Source organism: Gymnoscopelus microlampas (assembly GCF_963454915.1).
Source record: "Gymnoscopelus microlampas genome assembly, chromosome: 8".
NCBI classification, from domain to species: Eukaryota; Metazoa; Chordata; class Actinopteri; order Myctophiformes; family Myctophidae; genus Gymnoscopelus; species Gymnoscopelus microlampas.
Window position 1 is genome coordinate 20,526,205 of NC_139945.1, and position 25,120 is coordinate 20,551,324.

Below are 25,120 nucleotides of genomic sequence, written 5' to 3' on the forward strand. Positions count from 1 at the left end.
TCTTCTTTTGACTTGTTGGGGCCACACATGGCCACAGCCATATGCATACATAAACAAAAACTACGGTATCAAAACATATCTACAGCCACAATATATCTACAGCCACGAAAAAACCCATGTAAAAGAAAAATTGAAAGAATTTGAAAGTCTTTATTTTTGCTTCACACAATATATCCTCGGAGACATGCAGGATTGCAGGTCGGTCATTTCTGTAGTTTCAGCCCACAAGTATGTTTCACTGATAATAGCAACTGCTTCAAAAACACTAACTCTCTAGCCTTTAAGCATGGCCCTAACAGTATCTATTGGAACAGTTCAGAAAGTTAGGCCCAGGTGAGACAAAATGTTCGCAAAATATTAGCCCTAAGTCACAGCTTTCACATTTTAAGACATTGGTGGCCAACTGTTGCGACTGAAATCTCCCATGAAGCAAACTAAAATCATTGTAGTTTTTTACTGCTGTATATCGTACAAGTCTGCTAACACGTGTCGTATTTCCATTCCAAATTCAATGTTTTCTTAGAGATTGCATACTTAAGAGTACAATTGTTTCACCTTCGAGTTGTGAAAATACCAGTTGATGGTATGCAACAAAATTAGGAGTTTGGAGTACAGTACATACAAGTAATTCTTGGTGCACGACAGTATGTGGATGTGTTTTTTTCTGTCTAGTAGCTATGTCCTATAACTGAGCAGTGGAGGGCCTCGGTCAATTATAGAAAGTTCTCCAAAGACTGTATTTTGGCCAGGTCATTCAAAGTCACATTCTTAACATACATGTAACGCTGTGTCTTAGACCAGTTCGATATAGCTCTCTCTCACCCTGGGAACATACTTCAAATGGCTTGACATTATTCACTGGCATGATTGGTTAACAGTCATATACCATTCAGCACTAGTGGAATCTGGTTGGTCAACAGTCATATTTTCTGCAGTACTAAAGCCCGAGTAGTAGTCATCTGGGTTGGGTGGTGGCTACAGTGTTTTTTTATACAACCTGATTGATGCTTCCTTTAATCAAACATCTTGCACAACAACACTGCAAAGAATAAATCAGGCTTGAGGCTGACTAATGTCTGAGTGTTGCAAAGCAAAGGTTTAAAACATAGGGCAAATGTTATGGAACTCAATAATTAAAGATCTTTGAGTGTGTGACATGATCATTTGGTTTAGATAGTTGACCAGAAAATACATATATGTAACAATCAATACAACCTAAGGGTCAGTGAATAACAAACAAGTGATTGGAAACGGGTTTGACTGCTGAAACTGAAAAACATTTAAAAATTATGAGTTCAATATCAAATTAATCAAGTTTGATTCTTGGCCCCATCAATTTATTGGGCAACTAAAAGAAACAGCGGGCATCCTGGCAATTTTGATGGCAAGATGCCATTGGTGTAAGATGCCTTTTCAGACTGAAAAAAAACGACTGTTATGTTACCATATCGGCAAAGACGATGTTCTTTAGAAAGCGGATTTGAACTGTAGTGTTACAAAAAAAAAGTTTGGAAGGGATCTTCTTGACAAGACAAAACACCTTTATTTGGCTGCAAGTCCATAGTAGAACAATTAAAATAGACAGCATGTTTCATGCCACTATAGCCTTCAAACCTACGAGTAGAGAACTGGTATGTACGGTGTTGTATACAATTACAGCATATCTACTGTGAACTGAAGCCAAATGCCTTCTAACTTGTATTTCCCAAGAATAGTAACCAAGGTTTTTATTTGCATTTTTTACGCTGTCTTAGTATGATGGCCTTGTAACGTCAGACATTCAACGCTGGTGTATGCTCTGCTGTCCAAAGACAGGATCCTAAAAAAAAAACACAGTACCTCATTATGGTCCATTTCCATCAAGTCAAATAGTGGTTCTATAAGGAGACTAGTGGAGTTCACATGAACAAGCCATCCGACCAGTAATCAAACACCATGTTTACATAGGAACAGCAACATTAGAAACCCGTTGTGGCACTGATGTGATCTTCTCAGATCAGGCTGTCTAAACACGCAGGAAACATCACATGGTTTCTCTACCCTGTTTAGCAAGGCACCCAGTTGCAGATGGGCATTGAATGAAAACATTACATCGGTGTAAAAAAACAAAACAACAACATGAATATAGACGTGCCTATCAATTCAGATTTGCGTGCCTAACAACACTGATCTGCGCAGATGTCTTTGCAGTTTGACCATAAGTGTCCTGAATTTGGCATTGTATGCCAACGGCTTGCTGGCCGGCCGGCACAGTGAAAAAAAAAAAAAAAAAAGAGATGAGAACAAAATCGAGAATGCCAATCTGTTCTTCAGACATCCAGGTGGCAAATAGGTAAAGTACCTGTTAACCACAGTGGAGACTGGGGTTCAATTCTTCCACGGTGCATCCGGCTTGGCCGGGCGGGTGGAACGCCAGCAGGACTGCATTCTCTGTCGCTGCACTAGTGACTCCTACAGGGTGGTCAGAGCGCCTGTTGAGCACAGAGTGGAACCGGGAGGGATATCGGGTTCCTCCGCACGCGTTAACGTGATCGCGGGGAAACTCGGGTGAAAAGAATCAGGCGTTGACTCCATTATCGGAGGAGACACAAGGTCGTCTACTCCCTTCCCAGACCAAATAGTAGGAGTTGGCAGTGACAGGGATATACAAATATGGTGGGAATTGGGAACCACTAAATTAGGGAAAAATAAAAAATGACTTTATAAATTGTTTCCTGGTATGCTCCATAGTAAGACATAAAACACTTCCCATAAAAAGGTGCATCCCTCTTTGTAGCATTGTTAACCCCATTCTACAGATCTAATGAGCATGCCTGAATCAAATAGTCAAATGCTTAAGCCTGATTTATACTTAGTTGCTTGCCAGTGTCACGCACCGAAAATAGCAGATCTACAAGCTCACAACACGTCACAGCCAAGGCGCAAGGAATTATAAATCAAGCCTTAGAGTTTGGTTTAAACTACTTGAGTACCAAGGTGTGGGGTTTACACCGTCAAGACAGTTAACATAAATCAAGTATCACTTAATAGTATATTTAATAGTCTTTTAAAATGCTGTGATTATTGTTTTACTCTTTCTGTCACTATGTTGTTCTATGTTTTGAACCCCACTCCTCTACTCTGCTACATAAGTAGGATAAAATAAACCCTAAAAAAATACTGTTTGGTTCAGTGTCTGCATGCACACAAGATGTAAAACATAAACCTGCTGTGCCAGATCTGTGAAAGATCAAATATCTCAAAGAAGAATACAATAATCTCTACTTGGCCTCTGGGCTTTTAAGGGTCAATAACATTATCAATGATTACTGTATTCCAGAGGAAGAGAATAAGGTAACGTGACATTGGACTGGAGAGCACAGGATCAGAGAGCAAAACATTCTAACCTCAACACATGGCTCAGAGTAGCAGTACTCCTCACAATCATCTCAGCTCAGGACTCAGACATTAGGCAGCTTTGATAGTCGGTGACCAACGCAGAAGCCAGGTCGCTACAACCGACAGATTTCAGTTAGGATGGTGGTGGCCAAACACGAGTCAAACTTATACCAGAAATGGTATGAACGTGCAAGTACGGTAACTGTCCAACTTAACAAGAGAAATGGGCATTGTCAGCTGATGGGCAAAACTGTAGCACTCCGTCTACAGCCTCTTTCAGTCCGTCAAGTTTCTGCATTTCTGCATGTCTCCCCCCTGGTGCCTGGAGGTCAGACTGCGGCCTCACTTCTTAAATATTTGTGGCAAAAATCTGTTTGACGCAAACCAAAGGAAATTGAAATGGGGGTCAATCAACCGCCCATTTTAAAAGCATACAAGAAAGAAAAAGGAAAATAAAACCTATTAGGAAAAAAAAATCAAAAATCAAAATCTGAAATAATTAAATAGCAGCTCTTTAAAAAGGAATGACGACAAATATGATACAATAGGAATAACCATGTTGACACAACAAGTTATCAGTCTTCATCGTCACCAGCATCTCCATAATCATCATCATCATCAAATATGAAATCATTAAAAAATAACAGTTTGACTGGTTCTGGTTCACAGATTATGGAGGAGGTGGCGTACTCTAAGCAGGGGTTCAAAGGTCACTAACAGTTCATCCATAAGTGTGTGCCGCGGTGGCAGTCTATGCATGTCTGGCTGTGCATCCATCTGTCTGTGTGTGTGTCCATCAATGGTGGCATCAACAGCTAACGAACTTTAATGGAGGCGAGGCGAAGCCAGCTAAGTCACCGAAGGGGTGAGGAAGGGGAGGGGGGGGTGAGGAAGAAGAAGTGATGGTTTCTCCTCTCGTGATCCCAACATCCTTATCCTTCCTCACTCCCATCGTCCTCATTCCCCCGTTTTCCCCGAATCATCGATCCAACTCCCCTCCGGAGAGCATGGCTCGGCCTCGCCCCCCCCCCCCCCCCCCCAACCCTCAGAGCTCCAGCTCCTTGGATACTTTGGTGGCGATGTCTCTGAAGGCCAGCGGAGCCCCCCACAGGCGCTTGAATCGCACGCCGCTGCTCTGGCCCGGCGGCCCACTGGGCAGCTGGCAGACCTCGGCCTCGAAGGCCACGCGGGCGCCGGCCGCTCCGTGGGTGCAGGACAGGAGGAAGGGCCCCGCCAGGTGGACCTGGCATCCGCAGCCCTGGGCCGCCTCGCGCAGTGCCAGCACCACCTCGGCAGGGTCCCGTTGGCTCCGTACCCTCACATCCCAGCCGCATCTGGGGGTCCGGGGCTCGGCCGTTTTCTGATGCCCAGATAGATGGCGACTGGAGACGTCGGGGAAAGGGGTGCATGGAGAGGAAGAGGAGAGTGGGGAGAATTGTGGGGAAGATGAAAAGAAAGGGGAAGAGGAGAAGAGAGGAGGTGTAAAGATGAGGGATTGAAGGGTTTGAGAGTCATGGAGAGAGTGTGTGTGTGTGGAATGAGAGTTTGTGGTTTGTATAGATGGATAAATGAGTAAATGAGTGAAGTAGATCACATTAGGGAGAGGGGAGAAGAAGAAAACAAGTTAATATAATATATTAGTGTGTTTGATTATTTTATTTACTAGTAACTTGTTATTTTTAAATGTACAGTAGGTGTGAATGCACTGTATGTATCAATGTGGGAATTTGAGAGAATAAGGTCAATAAATATATGAACTCAGGGATTCATCACTGTGATATTGAAATAAAGTCATGTCAGTTCATATTTTACCTGTTTTCTGTGAATAAAAGTATTATGCAAAGTGTCAGCTTTAGTGTTCAACTTTAGGTAAGGCTACTCATTACTTAATCAGCTATATTACAGTTTGGGGGATTTTTTTCTGGCTCTTACTTATGTTCACACAAAATATATTTTCACTATCAGCATACACAAGATAACTTTGTCAACTCACCTTTCTAGTCTATACGTGAACAACCCATGAGGAGTAGTGCACAAATGAAGGTGAAAAGGGGCAAACATATATCAAGGGATGAAGTTGTGATTAAACACAAGTTAATTTCTGGACACATCGCACTCACAGGCATCTACCACAAGGCACCATGTCTACACAGTCAAATGTATGGGTCCATTTTTACTGTCTACTAACTACACTGTAGATTCTACAGTATAACAACATCACACTCATTAACTAAGCTTAGCATGGTGGTGCTAGTCCATGCCGCTGTTTTTACCTGTTGGTTTTAACCTGAGACTGAGGTGAAGCTATAGCCTGGGTCATAGCCGTGGCTGGGCGGAGGGCAGACACAGCAAAATCCTGAGAATTAACTTAACAAATGGAACCAAATGGACCCATATTGTTGATGCCTCATCCATACAGGTTGATGCCTTCATATGCAGTGAAAGTTTTACCTCGTTCTGAATAAGAATTGTGTTGCTTTATCACCATGTAATATTTGAGTTCTTAGTGGATGGATGTATTCATGACACAACCAATAGTTTGGAAAATATAAATATTTTTGGGCAAATTAATCACACAAAAGAAGCCCTTTGGTGTATAAGGTCAACACATTCTCACTCCCAAGACGGCAAACGGGTGACGGCTTGTACCAAACGGCAAACGTTTGATGTCTCTGGGATACCCGAGACGGCACATATTGACTAGAGGGTATATGAGTTATGATTCATAAATCGAACAGCGTTGAGTCGGCTGAAGCGGACTTCACAACATTTGGCGCTGCGACTTGCTCGCAGCGCCAAAATGTGTACAAATGTGTGTACAAATGTAATGTACAGTATATCCTCCGAATTACAGGTGGATAAATGAACACTGAGGATTTTACAGAGCAACTATTTCATCTGTCATGCCCCTCTCAAACAAATAAAACTTACATGGTGGTGTTAAAAAACTACGTGTTGAACTACTGTATATGTTATTGTGGAACCACAGCAAAGTGTGATATCTCCTTGTTCCAGTTGAGCTTCGTCCTTCAATTCCAATTCCACACTTTCAACTTGATAGAAATAAAACAGCTTACTTTGTTGATAATGACTTATTACTGTACTTTTTTGTGTGTGTTTTCTTGCATCTTAACTAATGTCCATAGTATATCATGCACAGTATACATCTGCTGCTATGCTCACGCACCTTTATATCTTATCTCAGGTACTATGTGTAAATATGTAGATCATTTGTTTGTTTTCTTTGATTGATCTCCCCCCTTCTTCTTCTTCCCTTTCTTTTAATGGACATAACAATACGATGGAACGATAAATGAAAACGAGTTTCACCCACTTTCTTACTTCTGTAAACATATGACATCGCTTTGGTTAAGTGTGTATAAGGTGGTGAAATGTAAATATATTCAGAGAAAGCACTTCAACTGACGTGTTTTCAACCTACAGTATTAGGTTAAAACGTGTCCGTTGCTATGTCTGGGTGAGGCTAAAGTAATGAATTGGGTCCTGGCTGTTTTCTCATTCTCATGAAATGTAAATGCATAAACTCATAGAGTATAAAAACATGAACTCACCTTGTGACCGGAGATCTGCTGAGTCTCTCAGGTTCGTCTGTGACCCTCAAGAGGAAAACAAAAAGGTGCATGTTAGGAATACATTAGCCAATCACAACATGCTACAGACCACTTCCTGTATCAATGCTCCAATCAGCAGCAAGGCCACATCAGTCAGTCAATCACTCAATCACAACACAGGACACCACAATATAAATGCAAACTTCAAACCACAGATGGATCATCACCAACCTACGCTTACTATACCGAATGGACACGAAAACAGGATACCGGAATCACCAACAAAACAGAACAGAATGGAAAGGAAAAGGTTAAACAAAAGGACGGGGTGTGAATGAAGAAAGTGTGTGATGCTAGAATAGGTAGGGGTTGAGCCTAGAGGCTGTCTGAAAGCCTAGAAGCTTCCTTGCTCCAATGACACCATTCTGTAAATTAATGAACTATACAGCGACTGGAATGACAATTCTTTATTTTGTGTTTGTCACTCAAATCGTTCCATCACAACAAATATGAAGGCGTTCAAACGGTCAGCCTTGTCCTGTTTAGGGCAATGGGAGATATAAGACATGGGCTTTCATTTCCAACGTGGTAAAACATTAGGCACGTGGGTGGCACAGGGGTAAAGTACCCGCCAACCACAGTGGAGTCTAGGTGTTCTAATGTCGATTAGAATCTATCCGAACCGCGGTGCATCCGGTTTAGCCAAGCGTCTTCACGAACACAATAGGCTCTATGCACAGCAGCCATATTGGAATGACATTGGGCCTCTTCCTTACTTCCTTCACAGGTGTTACCATTGATACTAATGAAGGCTCTGTTCCATTTCGTGTAGTACAGTGGTTCTCAAACTATATTTCAAGGACCCGCATAACTCTGAGAGTGTACAAAATTTGTACACTCAGAGTTACACACCCGTAAGGGGCAATTTGGAACCCCCTCAAGGAACCATGAGGGTCCCTCACTTTGAGCAACACTTTGGGCAACACTACAATGTGTGAGGACGAATTCATTGGCAAGTCGCTTTGGATAAAAGCGTCTGCTAAATGACTGTAATGTAATGTAATGTAATAAAAACTAAATTGGGAGAAACAAACGGGCTAAAAATAATTGGCTACTCTAAATTGTTAGGAAAATAAACAAATAAAATGTGATATTCTCATGGTACTGTAAAGCCCTTTATTAGATCAAAGGGTCCACATACGTTACAGCTAGTGACTACCATTGCCAACCCACCCATGTTCTTGTCTTAGACACAATATAATGCATTACCCACAAACTACCACCAGGGGTCATTGTTACTGTGACATGTCTTTGATTTGAACCACTCTCAACCTGGTATCCCTATTTTAGGCATTTCATTATACTTTTATTTTTTATCATAGCAGACCTACAAGCTCACAATGCATTGTAATGCGACAAAGGATACAATAATGAAGAACAGTGGTAAATAAAGGCTACTTTCCAGCCAATCTAATCTAGCTACCAATCAATCATCCTTCTGACCTGAGGGAGATGTAAAAGTTCCATTGACAGATTGTGACACATGGGGAAATCTTATTCTGGAAGCAATAAGGGATGGCCATAGCTGAGTGAGTAGAGTAGAGAGGCTGTCTGGGAATCGGAAGGTATAACGGCAGTTCCGCCAAGTATACTGTCTGCAGTGGCGTGCAGTGCACAGACATTTTGAGGGGCAGGTGCTCAAGTAAATTATACTTTTTTTTTGTTTACTTGGTCTGCTCTTTCTCCCCTCTACACCTATACCTCTAAAGTAAAGTTCTCCTCAGAAAAGGGATGCTAGGTTTTGAGTGGTTATGGTAAAAAGAAAAATCATATCACATAAAGATTTGGCGGACCCCCTGTAGTAACTCTGAGAACCCCCTAGGGGCCCCGGACCCCTGCTGTAAACTGGGAACACTTCAAAAGGGCACTTCTGGTCAAGAGGGCAAAGGGCAGGTGCTCTAGCACCACCTAGAGTCTATCTGTGCACGTCCCTGACTGTCTGTATGTGTTGAAGTGTCCTGGAGCAAGACACTCAGCCCCTAACTGTCCCCCCCCCCTGAGCTGACCATCTGAACAGCCATCACATGGCTAAAGCTGAAACTGAATTACTCCCATGGGATCAATAAAGGACAAACGCCAATAGAGATATATTTTAGGTGGCACACAGACAAAACTGATCAGATGTGACTCAATGGTTAAGCTACAAATCCACAAATTCCTGTCCTTGAAAATGTAAGATCTCTTTTTATAGTTATGGTATGGGTCTTTAGTGAGGTTATGTCTTTCATCAAGGGGGGATAAACTGTACATATCGTTGCTGTTGGGTGTAAACCTTGTATGTCCAAAACTGTTCCTTTTTTATTATTATTTTAAAAACATTTTAAAGTAGTGAAAATAGCAGATCTACAGGTGAACTTGTAGAACGGCTATTTTCACTCCTTTTGTGTGACACGATTGTACAACGAAGTAGGGCATTAGTCTGCGAGAAAAAAAAAACATAAAAAGTTGAAATACGACAGCAACGCTATAGTTCCAGCTCCTGATTGTACGGTCCGTGCAGTAGCCTCCATAGATCTATTAGTTTTATGAATGAACGGAGGCGTCTTTCATGTACAGTGGCCAGTAGTCATTTTTGTGTTGTGACAAGTAAACTATGCATCTTTGACCATAGCATCAGTGAACATAGACTGTGCGTAGGCTGCGTGTGCATACAGTATGCACACAAATACATTACAGTCAGTTTCACATCAGTATAAGTAGACATAAGTATATATGGACCCTTTTAGTGTAGTAGAGTACACCGACTTTATTCTGCCCCGAGGTTTTGCTTCTTGAGAGAGCATAAAAGGACATAAGCTTTGTGGAGAGAGAGCAAGAGCGAGAGAGAGAGAGAGAGAGAGGGAGCAAGAGACAGAGAGAAAGAGACTTAAAGTAAGATTGCTCTTTAAGAAGCAGAGAAATCCTTGGGTTACATAACTAATCCTGATTTAACATGTCAATGATGCTTAGCGTGTCACGTCAGGATAACTTCAGCAGACTGTGGCTCTTCCCATCAACAGACTACAGAGATTGTGGTGAACTCTGATGACTGAAGTAAAGAAACTCGCTTGTGTGACCAGAAGGATGTGGGTCAGCCCTACTTTATGCCAAAGGTGATCTTAGGGCAATCTTAATGGAAATGCTTGGAAGCACTTTGCTCTCAGTGTCTGATATTTAAAAGGACATTAGGCATGGAGGTATGCAGTTGAATAAGAGTAGCAAGTCATTACTTTACTTAGTCAAACAAAGCATATACACTCAGTGAATATTCCAAGTACTGTATAGAGCAGTGGTACACAAATGGGGTCCAGGGACCAGGGGCCAGGGGTCCTTGAAGGGGTTCCAGTGGGTCCCCGGCAAAATGAGTTTAATATAGCATCAAAATCAGTTTAACCAATTCAACCCTATTACATACTTTGGTTATAAAATAATTGCTGACACACTAGCTCACAGCACGTCACGATGCAACGCGGTGTTCAGTATATTTTCAGATGGGGGTCCGCAGCCAAGTAAATATCAATTTGGGGGTTGTTGACATGAAAATGTTATAGAGGTTTAAACAGAGATACATTCTCTACTTCCTGATCCTCTGCACCCCCACCCCCCCACACACCCATACCCCCACGCCCGTTTATGCTCTACAATCTCCCTCCATTTCCTGTCCATCCCAGGTCCTCTCCTCGCACAGAGACACAGACATGCCTTGGCGAGTAGAGTTTGTTAACAACATGGGAAAACATATGGTGTCGATTACATTGCAGTGGTGGACAGTAACTAAGTACATGTACTTAAATACATTTTTGGAGAATTTGTTTTCTGCAAGCTGATGACTTTCACTACGCTATATTTTAAAAAGAAATAGTGTACCTTTGCCTCCACTACATTTCTAGGAACTACATTTTGGGACCAAAACTTACAAAAAGATATTATGAACCACTTAAGCCCTATTTCAAGTATAGTGAAAATTCAAAATCGACATCTTTTAACTTTTTTTAACAATTCTGAAAATGTACTTTGTACTTTTTAAATATTTGAGTATTTATTTTAGTATATACTTTGTCCACCACGGATTACATGACTCATAATGGTACGGTTGCAGTGAAGCCTCGGACTCCAGGAGGTGAGCGACACTCGACTCGGCTGTGTCTGTATGAGGGCTGCATGAATGCCTACATCAGCTAATGTACTTCCGTTCAATACACCCTAATGCACATGAATCCATTTAAAATCACATATTTGTACACTGTGGTCTATTGCACTCTGTTATTCAGAGTTTTAACCTTGTGCTGTTGTTCTTCATGCTAAATATATATATAGTGTATGTGTGTGTGTGTGTGTGTGTGTGTGTGTGTGTGTGTGTGTGTGTGTGTGTGTGTGTGTGTGTGTGTGTGTGTGTGTGTGTGTCAAAGAGGCCCATTACCGTCTACATTAGCTAATGTACATTCATTCAATAAAATGTAATGCACATACATCAATTAAAATCACATATTTTGTTTAGGCTGATGATTGTGTTCTACTTTGTCCTACATCTCAGAATTCAGAGATCATCAGAGGTCTAACATTGACCTAATTAACAAATAAAAGCAAATCCAATATCAGACAATGAACCATGCCCGCCCTTTGTTGTTCCAGAAACCACCCCATCTGTTAGTTTTCTTTTGACCAGGTAATGCTGCTGTTCCACCTACAGCCTCTAGGAGGAGATACAGCACGGAGCCTAGTCAGTCGGCTGAGACAGACAACCAATGGGAGAGACATACGGTCACGACAGGAAGCCAATGTGGGAGGAGGGATGACGGGGCACTGGCAGTCAGTCAGGCAGACAGACAGACAGGCAGGCAGGCACAGACAGACAGACAAACAGACAAACAGACAGACAGACAGACAGAGAACAACCGACAGAGTTGACGGACAGAGTGACAGACAGAAGCAGCCAGAAAACACCGGAAAGGAAGACTTACTAACTGTTTTTGTCCCCTGAGGGAGGGTGCAGCCCGAGATGGACTTGTTTGAGCTCTGATGCTTAGAGGGGTCAAGAGTGACCCTAGGAAGAGAGAGAGGAAGAAGAGAAGGAGATGAAGATGAGAAGAATGGAAAACATACAACGATTAGCGACAACAGAGGAACGAGAGAGAGAGAGATGAAGAGAGAATGGTGAAAGACAGTAAGGATAGAGGAAGAAATGAACAGAATAAAGAAATGACAGAATATAGATTGAAACGAACAGATGGAAATAAGAAAAGGAAGGACAAAAGATTGGCAGGTGATCAGCAAGGAAAAGCAAAAGTGTTAAAGAAAGAAAGAAACAAACAAACATGTAAAGCGCCAATAAACAGCCCAGTTTAAGATCGTGAGAGAGATCAATGGACAGCATGCCTGAGTCCAACAGTATTTGCAAATTATTATTGGGTGTTTGTTATAATCTGCTTGGAGTATCAGAGGGGTGGGGCAAACTGCACCAGGACGATGCAGATTGCGTCGTGTACACTGTACATTTATGAGTGCTCATTGTCTCCGCCAGGCCGAAGGTGTGACCGAGACTCTTAATATTACTCCTACAGATTTTTTCCAAACATCGCGCAAATCGGTATACATTATCTCTATAATCATGTGATCAAGACGGACCTGTCCGATTTTTTATATTCCATCCTGATTGGCTAAGATCGGCTTCCTAAGTTTGCAGAAGTGGCCTGTTTTGGACAAATTCTCAAATCATGAACGCAGCGTCTGATTGCTGTGAAACTGCTCATCATATCGGTCTATGATGGACGGTAGACCCCATCCATCTAGTACTTCAAGCAGACTAATGCGATCAACGTTAAATATTTGTACATACTATTTGACCCAGGTCTTCTAAATAAGACAGTTAGGAAGGAAATGTGTAGTGAAGGAGGGGGTTGAAGCCTGTAAAGGTTAATCATTAAAGAAGGAAGCCTGATAGGTTAGTACAATGTTAAGGAGAGAAAGTGGTGAAGAGGCTGCAAGAATAGCTATTAGGCTTTCCCTTCAACACCTTAATAATAGACCATATCCACATACCTGTATTCTCTTACTTTGTCATTAATTTGTAATTATGAGCAAAATGACCACTGTGTGAATATGGTCAATTTGAGGTCAGCCTCCAGTTATGAGGCTGTGAATTTGCTCTACTGTAGTCACTAGGCTAACCAACACCTCTCAAAAAGCTTCATTTGTTTTAATTTTACAACATCAATCTTTGACCTAACTACAACTACTAACAGTAAAGGATGTGAAATAAATGATAGGAATCATATACCGTGGGAACACTCATATCATCTTCCTCTTTCTTTTCCCATTCATCAATCTCTATAGCCATCACAACCATTTCATGGGTCTCCTTTCATTGGAAATAATTAGGGTTGTCCGATATTGGCTTTTTTACCGATAACCGATATACCGATATTGTCCAACTCTTAATTACCGATACCGATATCAACCGATACCGATATATGCGGGGATTATTGTGATTAGGGTAAGCTCAAATTTCATCACACACACCATATACAGTAAGAACTCCTGTAACTTATTTATAAAGCAAAAAAAAAAAATCCCGATATCAATTTTTATGCTAATATCGGCCGATAATATCGGGAGGCCGATAATATCGGACATCCCTAGAAATAATCTTTTAAACACACCACAATATAGTAGAGGCTTAGATATGTGTGGCTGAGAAACTACATGTTTTATTTTTATATCCCCCACTCTCCACTCTATTTTATCTGCCTCACCACATCTCCACCACGACCAAAACCACCAAATCAGAAAATGACACGTGTCCAGCTAAATAAGGCAGTAGAAAACGAGGTGTCAAAACGTCAGCAGCTCTGCCATCTCCTCCCCCGTCCCACCCGGCTTCTCCCCTTACCTGCGAGTCAGCTTGGAGGTGAGCTTGCTGAAGAGGTTGGTGGTGGCGCGGGTCCTGGCGTGGGGCAGCGGAACGGCGTCGTGGGACAGGGTGGGAGAGGTGGGCGGAGCGTGGGAGGAGGCGGTGGAACGCCGGTCGCGGATCTGTCCGCCGTGGAAGGTACTCCTCACGGTGGTGCCGCGCGTGAGGCGGGAGGAAGGCGTGGAGGCGGAGGAGGACACCCCCGAGGCCCCGGCGATGCTGTGCGTAGAGGGGGAGGCTGGCGGGAGGCGGTGGGACATGGAGCTATAGGGGACAGGGGGACAGGGTGTAATAGCATTAATCCTTCTGTTTATTCACCAACATGTGGAGGAGTCTCAACTCCTGAATTATAGAGCTCATGTATCCAAGACACTTAACATGACAACGCAGGGGACTCCAACCCTACTCCCCAACCCCGGTCAAGGGCTTGCATGTCAACGTGTCTAAATACCAGACAGGTATGAACCTCTTTCATTCGGTATAGGAACACACACCGCCGTGTGTGTTCTCACACACACACACACACACACACACACACACACACACACACACACACACACACACACACACACACACACACACACACACACACACACACACACACACACACACACACACACACACACACACACACACACACACACACACTCACATCAGTGGTGTAAATTAACTAAGTCCATTTACTCAAGTAGTGTACTTAAGTACAATTTTTAGGTACATTTTACTTTACTTGAGTATTTCCAATTTCCAATACTTCTACTTCTATTTTTCTATCTATTTTAGAACTTTTACTTTTGGTACTTTAAGTGCATTTTGATACCGATACTTTTGTACTTTTACTCAAGCACATTTTTGAATTCCAGGAAAAACATTTGAGTACTTTTTCCACCACTGTCACACACACACACACACACACACACACACACACACACACACACACACACACACACACACACACACACACACACACACACACACACACACACACACACACACACACACACACACACACACACACACACACACACACACACACACACACACAAGCCAAGGACAAAGGGACCTTGACATACATGTACAGTGCATTACGTGACTGTCCATAACAGTGTACATATCACTCCACATATTGACATTCAACACCCAATATTCTTTGGCTGGTAAAGCCAGGCCCATTTGATGTGATGGATGGTTAGTGAGTGGCCGACCCGCGCTGTGTCCAGAGTGCCATGGCAGAAATAAATGACTTGAAATAAACGACAAGGGCAGAGAAGGGAAGGCAACTACAAGGGAACAAAGGAATTAGAGACGGGACAGAGACATTTTCCCCTTGAAAAACACAAATTAATTAAACCAGTCTGACTGTCTGAGAGAGGTCAAGAGAAAGGACGTGTGTCTTTACGAACACTGACTGGAAGGAAGGAAGCAAGGAAAATATGCAGAGGGGGCATGGAGTGTGTGAGAGAGAGAGAGAGAGGGAGGGAGAGATGTAATGAAAAGCAACAGCTAGCAGTGAGACAGAGGACAGCCCTCCAGACGTGACTAGCGGCTCATTTCTATTGTCGACCGAATGACCCAGAAATTGCCAGAATGTTGTCATTGTCAGAGCTCTCTGAAGCCTAAACCGTTCCTTCATACTGAGAGATTTTACTATTTACATTATCCTCCTCTCACCCAGTGATTATTGTCCTTTCACCACGCACACAGGCACACACACACACACACACACACACACACACAGAGAAGACCTTTTTTTGACTATATTCCTTAACTCAAATTAAAGTTATCATTCTCCTAACCTTTACGCTCACCGCTTTCTTTCCAATCAACTTCTACATCGTTTTCCGCACTTGTGAGGAATATTTGATCCAAAATACAAAACCACACACATTTGTATTACTATACAGTTACTTGTGAGGACAGCTACATTTTACAACAGTCATTTAGTAAATACCCCTTTCCCGCATGTTGGTGGTGTGACAGCGCCGCACAACCAAGTGTAAATCAAGCCTAAATCTATTTTGTTTCACAAAAACAATGTCCAGTTCTCATACTGTACTGGACTTCTGGGGTCATTTGCCCCCTCACAAGTATAGCAATACAAGTACAAACAAACACACACACACACACACACACACACACACAAGCCTCGCACCCTGCCTCCCCGGGTATCAGGCTGTCTGCGGGGGCCGGAGGCTGCTTTCCATAACGCTCTAGATAACAACACCCACACAGAGTTCAAGAGGGCCAGAGCCATTAGGTGGGTTAAGTTGATGTGCAGCCGCTGCAGAGCAAAATCATTTAACTTCAGACGGGAAGGAGCTGACTGCTGCAGAACACAGGCTGAGGAGAGGAGAGGAGAGGAGGAGAGTGTGCCTTATGCTTATGATGGAATTCGGTATGTCTGTGACTGCACAAGGTCACTTACTGCAGAGATCCTCAAACTTTTTTCCATGTCAAGGACCCCTCCAAAATGATATGCATTTGGCTGCGGATCAGGGCCCAGGTGAAAATCTCAAAAAGCTTTCACGGCCCAACCATCTGATCACTGATCATCTGATCACACTAACGATGTAAGATAAAACATTTTTTGTAAGAGTTCCTATTTATTGGTATCACTTTTTATTAATATATTACACTTTTTTAATATTATAATATCATTAAAATCTTGTGTTTTGCCAACTATTTGGGGGCCCCCTCTTTCAATACTCTCAAATCACAATCACTGCTCTATCCCCACCTGTCACTACGGTAGCTCTCTCCAGAGCCCGCTTTATACTTGGTTGGTTTTCGGGTGCGTGACACCATGCACAACAAAGTACAGTAAACAGAGCACTGCACTTTTATTCCTTACACCCCTCCCTTGGTTGCTCTCCCTCCCTGGATCATCCCTCTACCTCGCTTGACCTTTTTCTTTTTTTCAGCTCCCTATTCATCTTCTCCTGCAACCCCCCAATCCTGTCTCATCACCTCATCCGTTTCCTGCAGTGCAGTGTGCACCCCCCCCCCCCCTTTCATCTCTGCAGGGACGCAAGACTGACATTCTGGCTCAACCTCCAACAGACAGAATGAATCCATTGAGGCCGGGAACGCATCTCTGTCATTTTAAGACTTCCTTGGCTATTCAAAAATAGCAGATCTACAAGCTCATAGTGTGGCACTCTGTGCCGCGCTATGAGCTTGTAGATCTGCAAAAAATAAATAAATCGAGAGATATATATATATATTTTAAAGCGAACATTTGTAACTCAAATATTTGTTTCTGGGGGGTGCCTGGAACAAAACATTGATATCTAAAAATGTTTTCTGAATCCTAGCAGTATGTTGCTATATCAGTGGTGCTCCAACTTTTCCATGTCAAGGAACCCCAAAATGATATGTATTTGGCCACAAAATATGTCGTTCCAGGGACCCCCCCAAGAAGCACAGATCGGAGTCAAAAATGTTTGCTTTAAAACATACATATATATATATGCTGTATATATATATATATTCAAAGATTTGCACAAAATGTAATGCTCAACATTTTGCAAAAATAGCAGATATACAAGCTCATAGCGCTGCACTCGGTGCCGCACTATTAGCTTGTAGATCTGCTATTTTTGAATAGCCAAAGAAATCTTAAAATGACACAGATGCGTTCCCGGATTGAATGGGTTAAAAGAGGGAGAACACAGACCAGCTGCAATGAACAACGACAGACAGAAGTAAACATACAGAGAGAATGAGAGATAAAGAGATGGAGACTGACAAGCAGACAACAATCTGTCACAACAGTTCACACTGCCTCTCTCACACACACACACACACACACACACACACACACACACACACACACACACACACACACACACACACACACACACACACACACACACACACACACACACACACACACACACACACACACACACACACAGCCCTCTCACCTATTCTCTTTGCCGTTCTGTAGTAGTGAGTGTCGGTCTGTACTGGATCGGTCCGTGCACACATAGGTGTTCCGTCGAGTCATGGCACTGGCTGGGACGTTGTTCTGGAAGACATACAAATGGAAACCTTTATCAATTATTGTCAGGAATCACTTTGTTACCAGAACAACTCTTTGACTTAATTCAGTCGAACACAGAGGGACATTATTAGCAGTGGTGGAAAAAGCACTGAAATGGTTTACTTGAGTAAAGGTATCAATACTGCACTATAGAAATACTCTGTTGCGTGAGTAAAAGTCCGGAATTCAAAATGTACTTGAGTAAAAGCACAAAAGTATTGGCATCAAAATGTACTTAAAGCACCAAAAGTAAAAGTACTCATTATGCAGAATGTCCCATTTCACGTTTTCAAATGTATTAAAATCTTTTGAAAATAGCAAATCTACAAACTCACAATGCGTCGCATTGTGAGCTTGTAGATCGGCTATTTTCGAATGGCCGAAATGTATACAGGGCTGAAGTGGTTAATGTATGTTTTGTAATAATAATCAATCTACAAAGTAACTAGTAGTAGTAACTAAAGTTTTCAAATAAAATATATATAATATTTGGATCCGAGATGTAGTGGGGTAGAAGTAAAAGTATTGGAAACACTCAAGTAAAGTACAAATACCTCAAAATTTTACTTTAGGACAGTACTAAAGTAAATGTACTTAGTTACTTTCCACCACTGATTAATTTACTTTCCACCACTGATTATTAGTCCCAAATAATGGCTCCTCCAGCCCAATGCAAACTGGCCTTAATGTGGAGCAGAGTAGCCATGTTTTTGCGAAGTTAACTGACGGTTTCACATAGGAGATGATATAACAAGAGGCAGTGTTTACAGTCTATGTCAGGGGTCTTCAACGTTTTCAGGCCAAGGACCCCCTAGCTGAGAGAGAGATGAAGCAGGGACCCCCTACTCTATATTGTATAAAATTGTGTTTCAGATTAAAGGTTTTATTTTACTTAGTCTGCTCTTTTTTCCCCTCTACACCTATAGCCTCTTTGCCAAAAATAGCCGATCTACAAGCTCTCAGCGCCTCGCAGCGCGAGGCGTTGAGAGCTTGTAGATCTGCTATTTTTGGCTAAAAGTTCTCCTCAGAAAAGGGATGCTAGGTTTCAAGTGGTTAAGGTAAAAACAAAAATCATATCACACATAGATTTGGCCGACCCCCTGTAGTAACTCTGAGGACCCCCTAGGGGTCCCGGACCCCCTGTTGAAGACCCCATGTCTATGTGTTTACCAACCTCACTAATTACACAAAGTTGTTCTGACAAGGTAAGCCCGCTCCGAGCAGGATGAAAACAAACACCACAATGATATGAAAATACCATCTGACCCCATGCGGTGTAATGTTTGCTCACATCTGCTCACCATGCGTCACATTAAAGGGGGGTAATCTGGGGTTAATCTGCCGGATGTCTTGTCTGACTCCATTTGTTGTGTAACTGCTATGTCAAAATGTTAATCTGAGGTGAGCCGTGAACTCCATATTCACTGTCTGGATTATGTCTCTTTATTCATCTGTGTATTATTAAGGCTGTGTGTGTGTGTGTGTGTGTGTGTGTGTGTGTGTGTGTGTGTGTGTGTGTGTGTGTGTGTGTGTGTGTGTGTGTGTGTGTGTGTACGAGGACGTAAAAGTATTGTATGTGTGTGTCAGTGAGATTGTGTGTGAATGAGTTCAGTGAGTGACAGAGACCGAGTCATTGAGAAGCATCTGATTCATTCTGTACCAATGTGAGCAGAATGTCTTTATGCTCTAGTCTATCCGAGTTAATTCAACCTAAATGAGTTGTGCTGTGTGAAAAGGGGATGTTGAAAATAAGGATGTCTGTGGTGAGGACAGTGTTTTGGATAAAAAAAATGGAATATATCTACTTACACTTACCGCCGTCGAGTTAATTTCTTTTCGACGGTCAGGGATCTCGGACTTATTTGGATTGTGGGCGGAGCTAACCATGGGACTGGAGGGGGGCGGGATGCTACGGGAGCCAACCGTGTTGGTGCTCGCCTTTCGGATGGACATGCGTTCCTCTTTCAGCCCCGCCGCCTCACCAACTCCACTGGGACTACGCTTTGGGTGGGTCGTCCCTGGCACCGAAGGACCACCTGAGAGGGACAGACATAAAGAGGGAGAGCAAGAGATGTGGGGACACAGATAGATAAGAGGGACAATAAAAAAGAGATGGTGAAAATGACAAGAAGTAAACAGAAAGAGATAAAAAGAAAGAGACAGCAAAAGTACAGTACTTAGTGAGTATCTCTCAAGATTGTTTGCCGATGGGTTCCCAGATTGCTTAGTAAGAAACCTGACCTAATCAAAGTCAGTTTAAAGTTCAGCATTCATCACAAACGGACAACAGTAAGAGGCAAACTGATCTCAGAGCAGTTGACGGTATTGAATAGATAAGAGTATTTCATCGCAACGTGGGGTGTTATGAGCTTGCAGATCTGCAATTTTCAGAGTATAATTCAGGCTTGATGCTCTTACAGAAGTCAGAGTGTCGTCTCTGGCGGTGATACGTAGAGCTGCTACGCTGCGTCTTGTGGGCGGTGGAGGAGGAGGAAGGGCCAGAGGAGGAGGAGGAAGTGGAGTGTTTGCTGGTTCCGTTGGTGATGGTGCCGGGTCGGACCCTGGCCAAACTCAGAGTGCTGCCTGACCGAGACTCTGTGCCAGTCTCCGACTGAGAGAGAGAAACAGACAGAGACATTTGATACAACACTAACTCTAGTAGTCTCTCTCTAGCTAGACCCATCTCTTACAGAATCTTCAAATGCTACAGAGTCTGAAATTCTGCCCCGTAAAAGTTGAGAACAGAAAGGGTCATCAGCTCTTCAAAACAGAAGGGTATTCAACCAATCACAACGCGGTGTTAACAAACACATTTACATTTCTGCTAAGCATCTAGCTAGCTAGGCTTCAACTAATTGGGTTTCCAGTCTGACTTTTACAGAGATAGGCGAAACAGAAGTGGGGGAGGTGGGACAGCTGTTTAATTTTCTACTTATTTAAAAAAAAAAATGCTGATGGTGTATATAATATACCAAGATCATATGCACGTTTATGCACCTGTACACAAGATGTAACAATAAAGCCCAACCTTGAACCTTGAAGTACAGATTGTTTGAAAATTTGAAAATTGCTGGAGCCAACATGTCTGTCTTGAAATACTAACACAACACATACCAAGGACATTATGCTCACATACGTGTTCCAATGAAAGACTGATAGTGTTTCTAAGCTATTTCCACATCTTTCAGTAATGTCTTTCTTTTTGCTTTATGTCACCATGTTCCATTTCATTTGAAAAATCTGATGTGGCAAGTTTACAGTGTACACACAACAAAAGGTTCTCATCTAAAAGATACCTTTGTTCTCAGTGGGATTGTTTGCAAGGTTAAAGGTATTGAATCAAATTCTAATATCATTACACCAAAATAATTATTTGGCCTTATTTCAACGACCAATGACATAAATATATTTATTAGACACTGAGAGCAACTCATCAAATCAAACTCATTGTATTTTCAAACTTCTTTCCACACAGTACAACTGCTAATTTATCCACACACTCTCAGAGTATAAACCATTAGGTCCATTTGTACACTCTCAGAGTTAATTTAACAAACAATTTTACAGTGGACAGACCAAACCAAAAGGACACAGTGGTGAAACCTTGAGGACCAAGCCAATAAGACTGAATATCTGACCTCATTCTTGCGCCCAAGCAGCAGGTATGTGGCGGTGACCTCGTTGTATTTCTGAGTAGTCAGGGCGTCTTTGATGTCATCTCTGGTGTAGCCCATGCCAACCATGATATCTGGAGAGTGTGGAGAGACACAACAAACTTGATTAAAGATCAAAGATTCAACATTTTATTCGTTACATCTCATATACAAGTAGGCCTACACGAGAGTATAATTCTTTGGTTTTGTTAGAAAGTAGTAGGGTTATTAAATAGAAAAGTATGCACAGTAATCACAGCTCACTTTGAGGTTCTTTTGAAAGTGCTGTGTGGAAGGGTCCTACTTCTATATGTATAGGTATATAATTACATATATATGTGAATGTACATTTATATGTACTTAGGTTTATGTGTACAATATAGTTTAGTAATGGAAAGAAAAGAAACAGACCATGCGTTGGAATGCTGCAATTCCATAAGTCTGTATTATAGTTGTAAATGATTTATAATACTCTGGGCTTTAACATGAGCTACTAAGACAACATGGGAACCTATTGCATTCTGGGAATTGCAGTGTTCCTCACCAATGCGGCTGGCATCGTTGTGGTCTTCCACAGGCTCTAAATGGGGCTTAAGGTCATCTCCGTCATGGCCTACATTTATCCACTTGTCCTTCATAATTTGCTGAAGAGAAGACACAGGATGAAGGACAGTATGGTTTAATCAACACGTGTCCCATTAAATCCAGGCATGAAGGGGAGACGTGAGGAGACCGGTTATAGAAACATCTTGGAAAGTGTATATAGAGTATAAACTGTATTCACAAATTCACAAATAACATATCCACTATTTTACCACTGATGCTCTTATTCATTGCCATTGACAAGCAAAGTATAAATAAAATCATCCATCCATCGTTGACAAAATGTTTTGAATTTGAATGAATCAGTATAAAAATTACGGATGAATTTCACATTATAGTCACTTTTCCAAAAGTGTATTTACATTCTTTACAATGAAGCCTTTCATATTTATGTATATGTAGTAAGTCCTCCTCACCTCCAGGGTGCAGCGTTTGGAGGGGTTGAGCACCAGGAAGCGTCGTAGGATCCCCTCACAATCTGTGGACATGTAGAAGGGCACGCGGTATTTACCTCGCAGAACACGCTCCCGCAGTTCCTTAAAAAAAAAAGACACCAACACACATTAATAAGAAAAGGTTTTGAAAGCAGAATGACCATTCAAATTGAACCACAGACGGGGCAGTGGGTTAACTTAATCTCACTATCTATCCCGCCAGTCTTCTTTACTATACATCCTCTATACCAGTGGCCTTTTCTAGATCAGGGCCCACTTGAAAATATTGAAAACATTCGGCCCACCCATCTGACCACTTAACGCGGCAGGCATTAAAGGAGTAGTTCACCCAAAAAACAACTTGTTTTCTATCAATTACACACCCCATGAAGCCTTGATTTCATGGAGATTTTTTAGTTTTTGTCGCATTCCTAAGCCAATAATTTGATGACCAGCGGAAAGATGCGAAGGTCTGCGCTAATGATTGGCTTAGGAATGCGACTAAAACAATTTAAAACAAATTATCATCAAAATCTTGAGTGTTGTGCCAATTATTTGGGGGCCTACTTCGCAATACCCTTGCGGTCCAACAGTGGGCACCGGCCCTCAGATTGAGAACGACATATGCCTCCTCCACCCGCGTCCTCCTCGCACCCACCTTAAGGTTCTGTCCATCGAAAGGCAGCGACCCGCTGACCAGCGTGTACAGTATGACCCCCAGGCTCCAGATATCCACCTCAGGACCGTCGTACTTCTTCCCCTGGAAGAGCTCCGGGGCGGCGTAGGGAGGGGAGCCACAGAAGGTGTCCAGCTTGTTTCCCATGGTGAACTCGTTACTGAAGCCAAAGTCGGCTATCTTGATGTTGGCGTCGGCATCGAGCAGCAAGTTCTCCGCCTTGCAGAAGAAGACGCGTGAAGGCAGTTGTTGAATAATTGAGTCCGATTCTACGAATGCCTTCTAAATCGGTAGTTCATATCTGCTATTTTTGAATAGCCAACGCTAAAATCTAAAATGACATGACAATGAATGGATTCTTTCCCGGTTTTAATGGGTTAAGAATATAAGGTTGAAAAATAGGCATCATAGTCAGTCACAATAACTTTGGGCACGATGCTATTCAAAACCTCCCATCCGTCTTCCATTGTTAATGAATGGGAGTGACATGTCCAAAAACAATCACAGCAGACCTATAGCTAATTCCTTTATTTCTAATTAATGTCTGCTGTCATTAATAAATGTGTTCATATTACAGCATTTGAAAGTCAAACTTAGCTGTGACAGACAGATTAACTTCTCCACTACAATGAGTATAAAACAAACACCAACAATTACTGACAAATGCTATTTGACCCAAGTGTGATCCCGCATCCCACATTTACCTTCAAGTCTCTATGAACAATGTTCTTCTGATGACAGTAGTGGACTGCCGATACAATCTAGAGAGAATGAACCAAACAAAAACAAAATGAATGAATGAATGAATCCAGTTAATTACAATGTAAATAATAGATTATAGAAATGTTATTTGCAGCCAGAGTTTACAGTAAGATATCACTGCAAACATAACCACACAGTCAAATATTAGTAGACGCGAGCGATGATGCAGCATTGCCATTACACACAACACGTCCACAGTGTTTGGTACATTGTATGTCCACAGGGGGCGCCACACTATTGCCACAGCTTCAGAGCTTTACTGACCTGTCTGAACTTGGCTCTGGCCTCCTTTTCCTTCATTCGGCCATGAGACACGAGGTAGTCGAACACTTCCCCTGCAAGACAGATCAAACTAGTGAGACACAAACTCACACGTCATATCAGCATGCTCTGGTATAAAAGCGTATGAGAGCTTAGCCCATTCATTGCGGGAACGCATCTGTGTCACTTTAGATCTCTTTGGCTATTCAAAAATAGCACATTTACAAGCTACAAGCTACAGTACAAGCTCAAGCTACAAGCTCATAGCGCGGCACTCGGTGCCGCGCTATGAGCTTGTAGATCTGCTATTTTTGAAAAAACAATTGTGAAAATGTGTGCAAATCTTTGAATATATATACTGTACAGTATATACATTTTTTACTCAAATCTTTGCTTCTGGGGGGTCCCTGGAACAACATGACATGAAAAAGTTTGAGAACCACTGGTTATAGCAACATAAGTTTTAAAAAAAACTGATTTATAAGACATTTGTAGAATCCCCAGAAGCAAAGATTTGAGTTACAAATGTTATTTGTAATATAAAAATATATATATTCAAAGATTTGCAAAAATGTTCATGATATTTTCATGAATAAAGAATAGCAGATTTACAAGCTCGTAGCGCGACACTCGGTGCAGCGCTAAGAGCTTGTAGATCTGCTATTTCTTAACCCATTAAGCCCTGGAACTGTGTCATTTTTAGATTTGAGCTAAAAAGCATTATTTTACACTTTGGGCTATTCAAAAATAGCAGATATACAAGCTCAGCTATTTTTGAAAAATCGTG

At 42.1% G+C, this 25,120-nt stretch overlaps 1 protein-coding gene across 3 annotated transcripts in view; it reads right to left on the reverse strand.

The window, feature by feature from the left end:
* Positions 1–130: 130 nt before the first annotated feature.
* Positions 131–25,120, reverse strand: part of mark4b (MAP/microtubule affinity-regulating kinase 4b) — a 75,559-nt gene continuing 50,569 nt past the window's right edge. The window contains exons 6-17 of one of the 3 annotated variants that reach the window (XM_084064399.1): positions 24,337–24,407; positions 24,015–24,071; positions 23,293–23,529; positions 22,617–22,736; positions 22,142–22,241; positions 21,583–21,692; positions 20,363–20,555; positions 19,760–19,980; positions 17,826–17,929; positions 13,879–14,163; positions 6,951–6,995; positions 131–4,760 (exon numbers count right to left, since the gene is read on the reverse strand). In XM_084064399.1, coding sequence (XP_083920525.1) covers positions 4,424–4,760; positions 6,951–6,995; positions 13,879–14,163; positions 17,826–17,929; positions 19,760–19,980; positions 20,363–20,555; positions 21,583–21,692; positions 22,142–22,241; positions 22,617–22,736; positions 23,293–23,529; positions 24,015–24,071; positions 24,337–24,407 — 1,880 coding nt within the window. In that variant the 3' untranslated portion in view covers positions 131–4,423. Of the gene's footprint in view, positions 4,761–6,950; positions 6,996–13,878; positions 14,164–17,825; positions 17,930–19,753; positions 19,981–20,362; positions 20,556–21,582; positions 21,693–22,141; positions 22,242–22,616; positions 22,737–23,292; positions 23,530–24,014; positions 24,072–24,336; positions 24,408–25,120 lie in introns of all 3 variants that reach the window. The other 2 variants (XM_084064398.1, XM_084064400.1) reach the window with 2 other exon arrangements.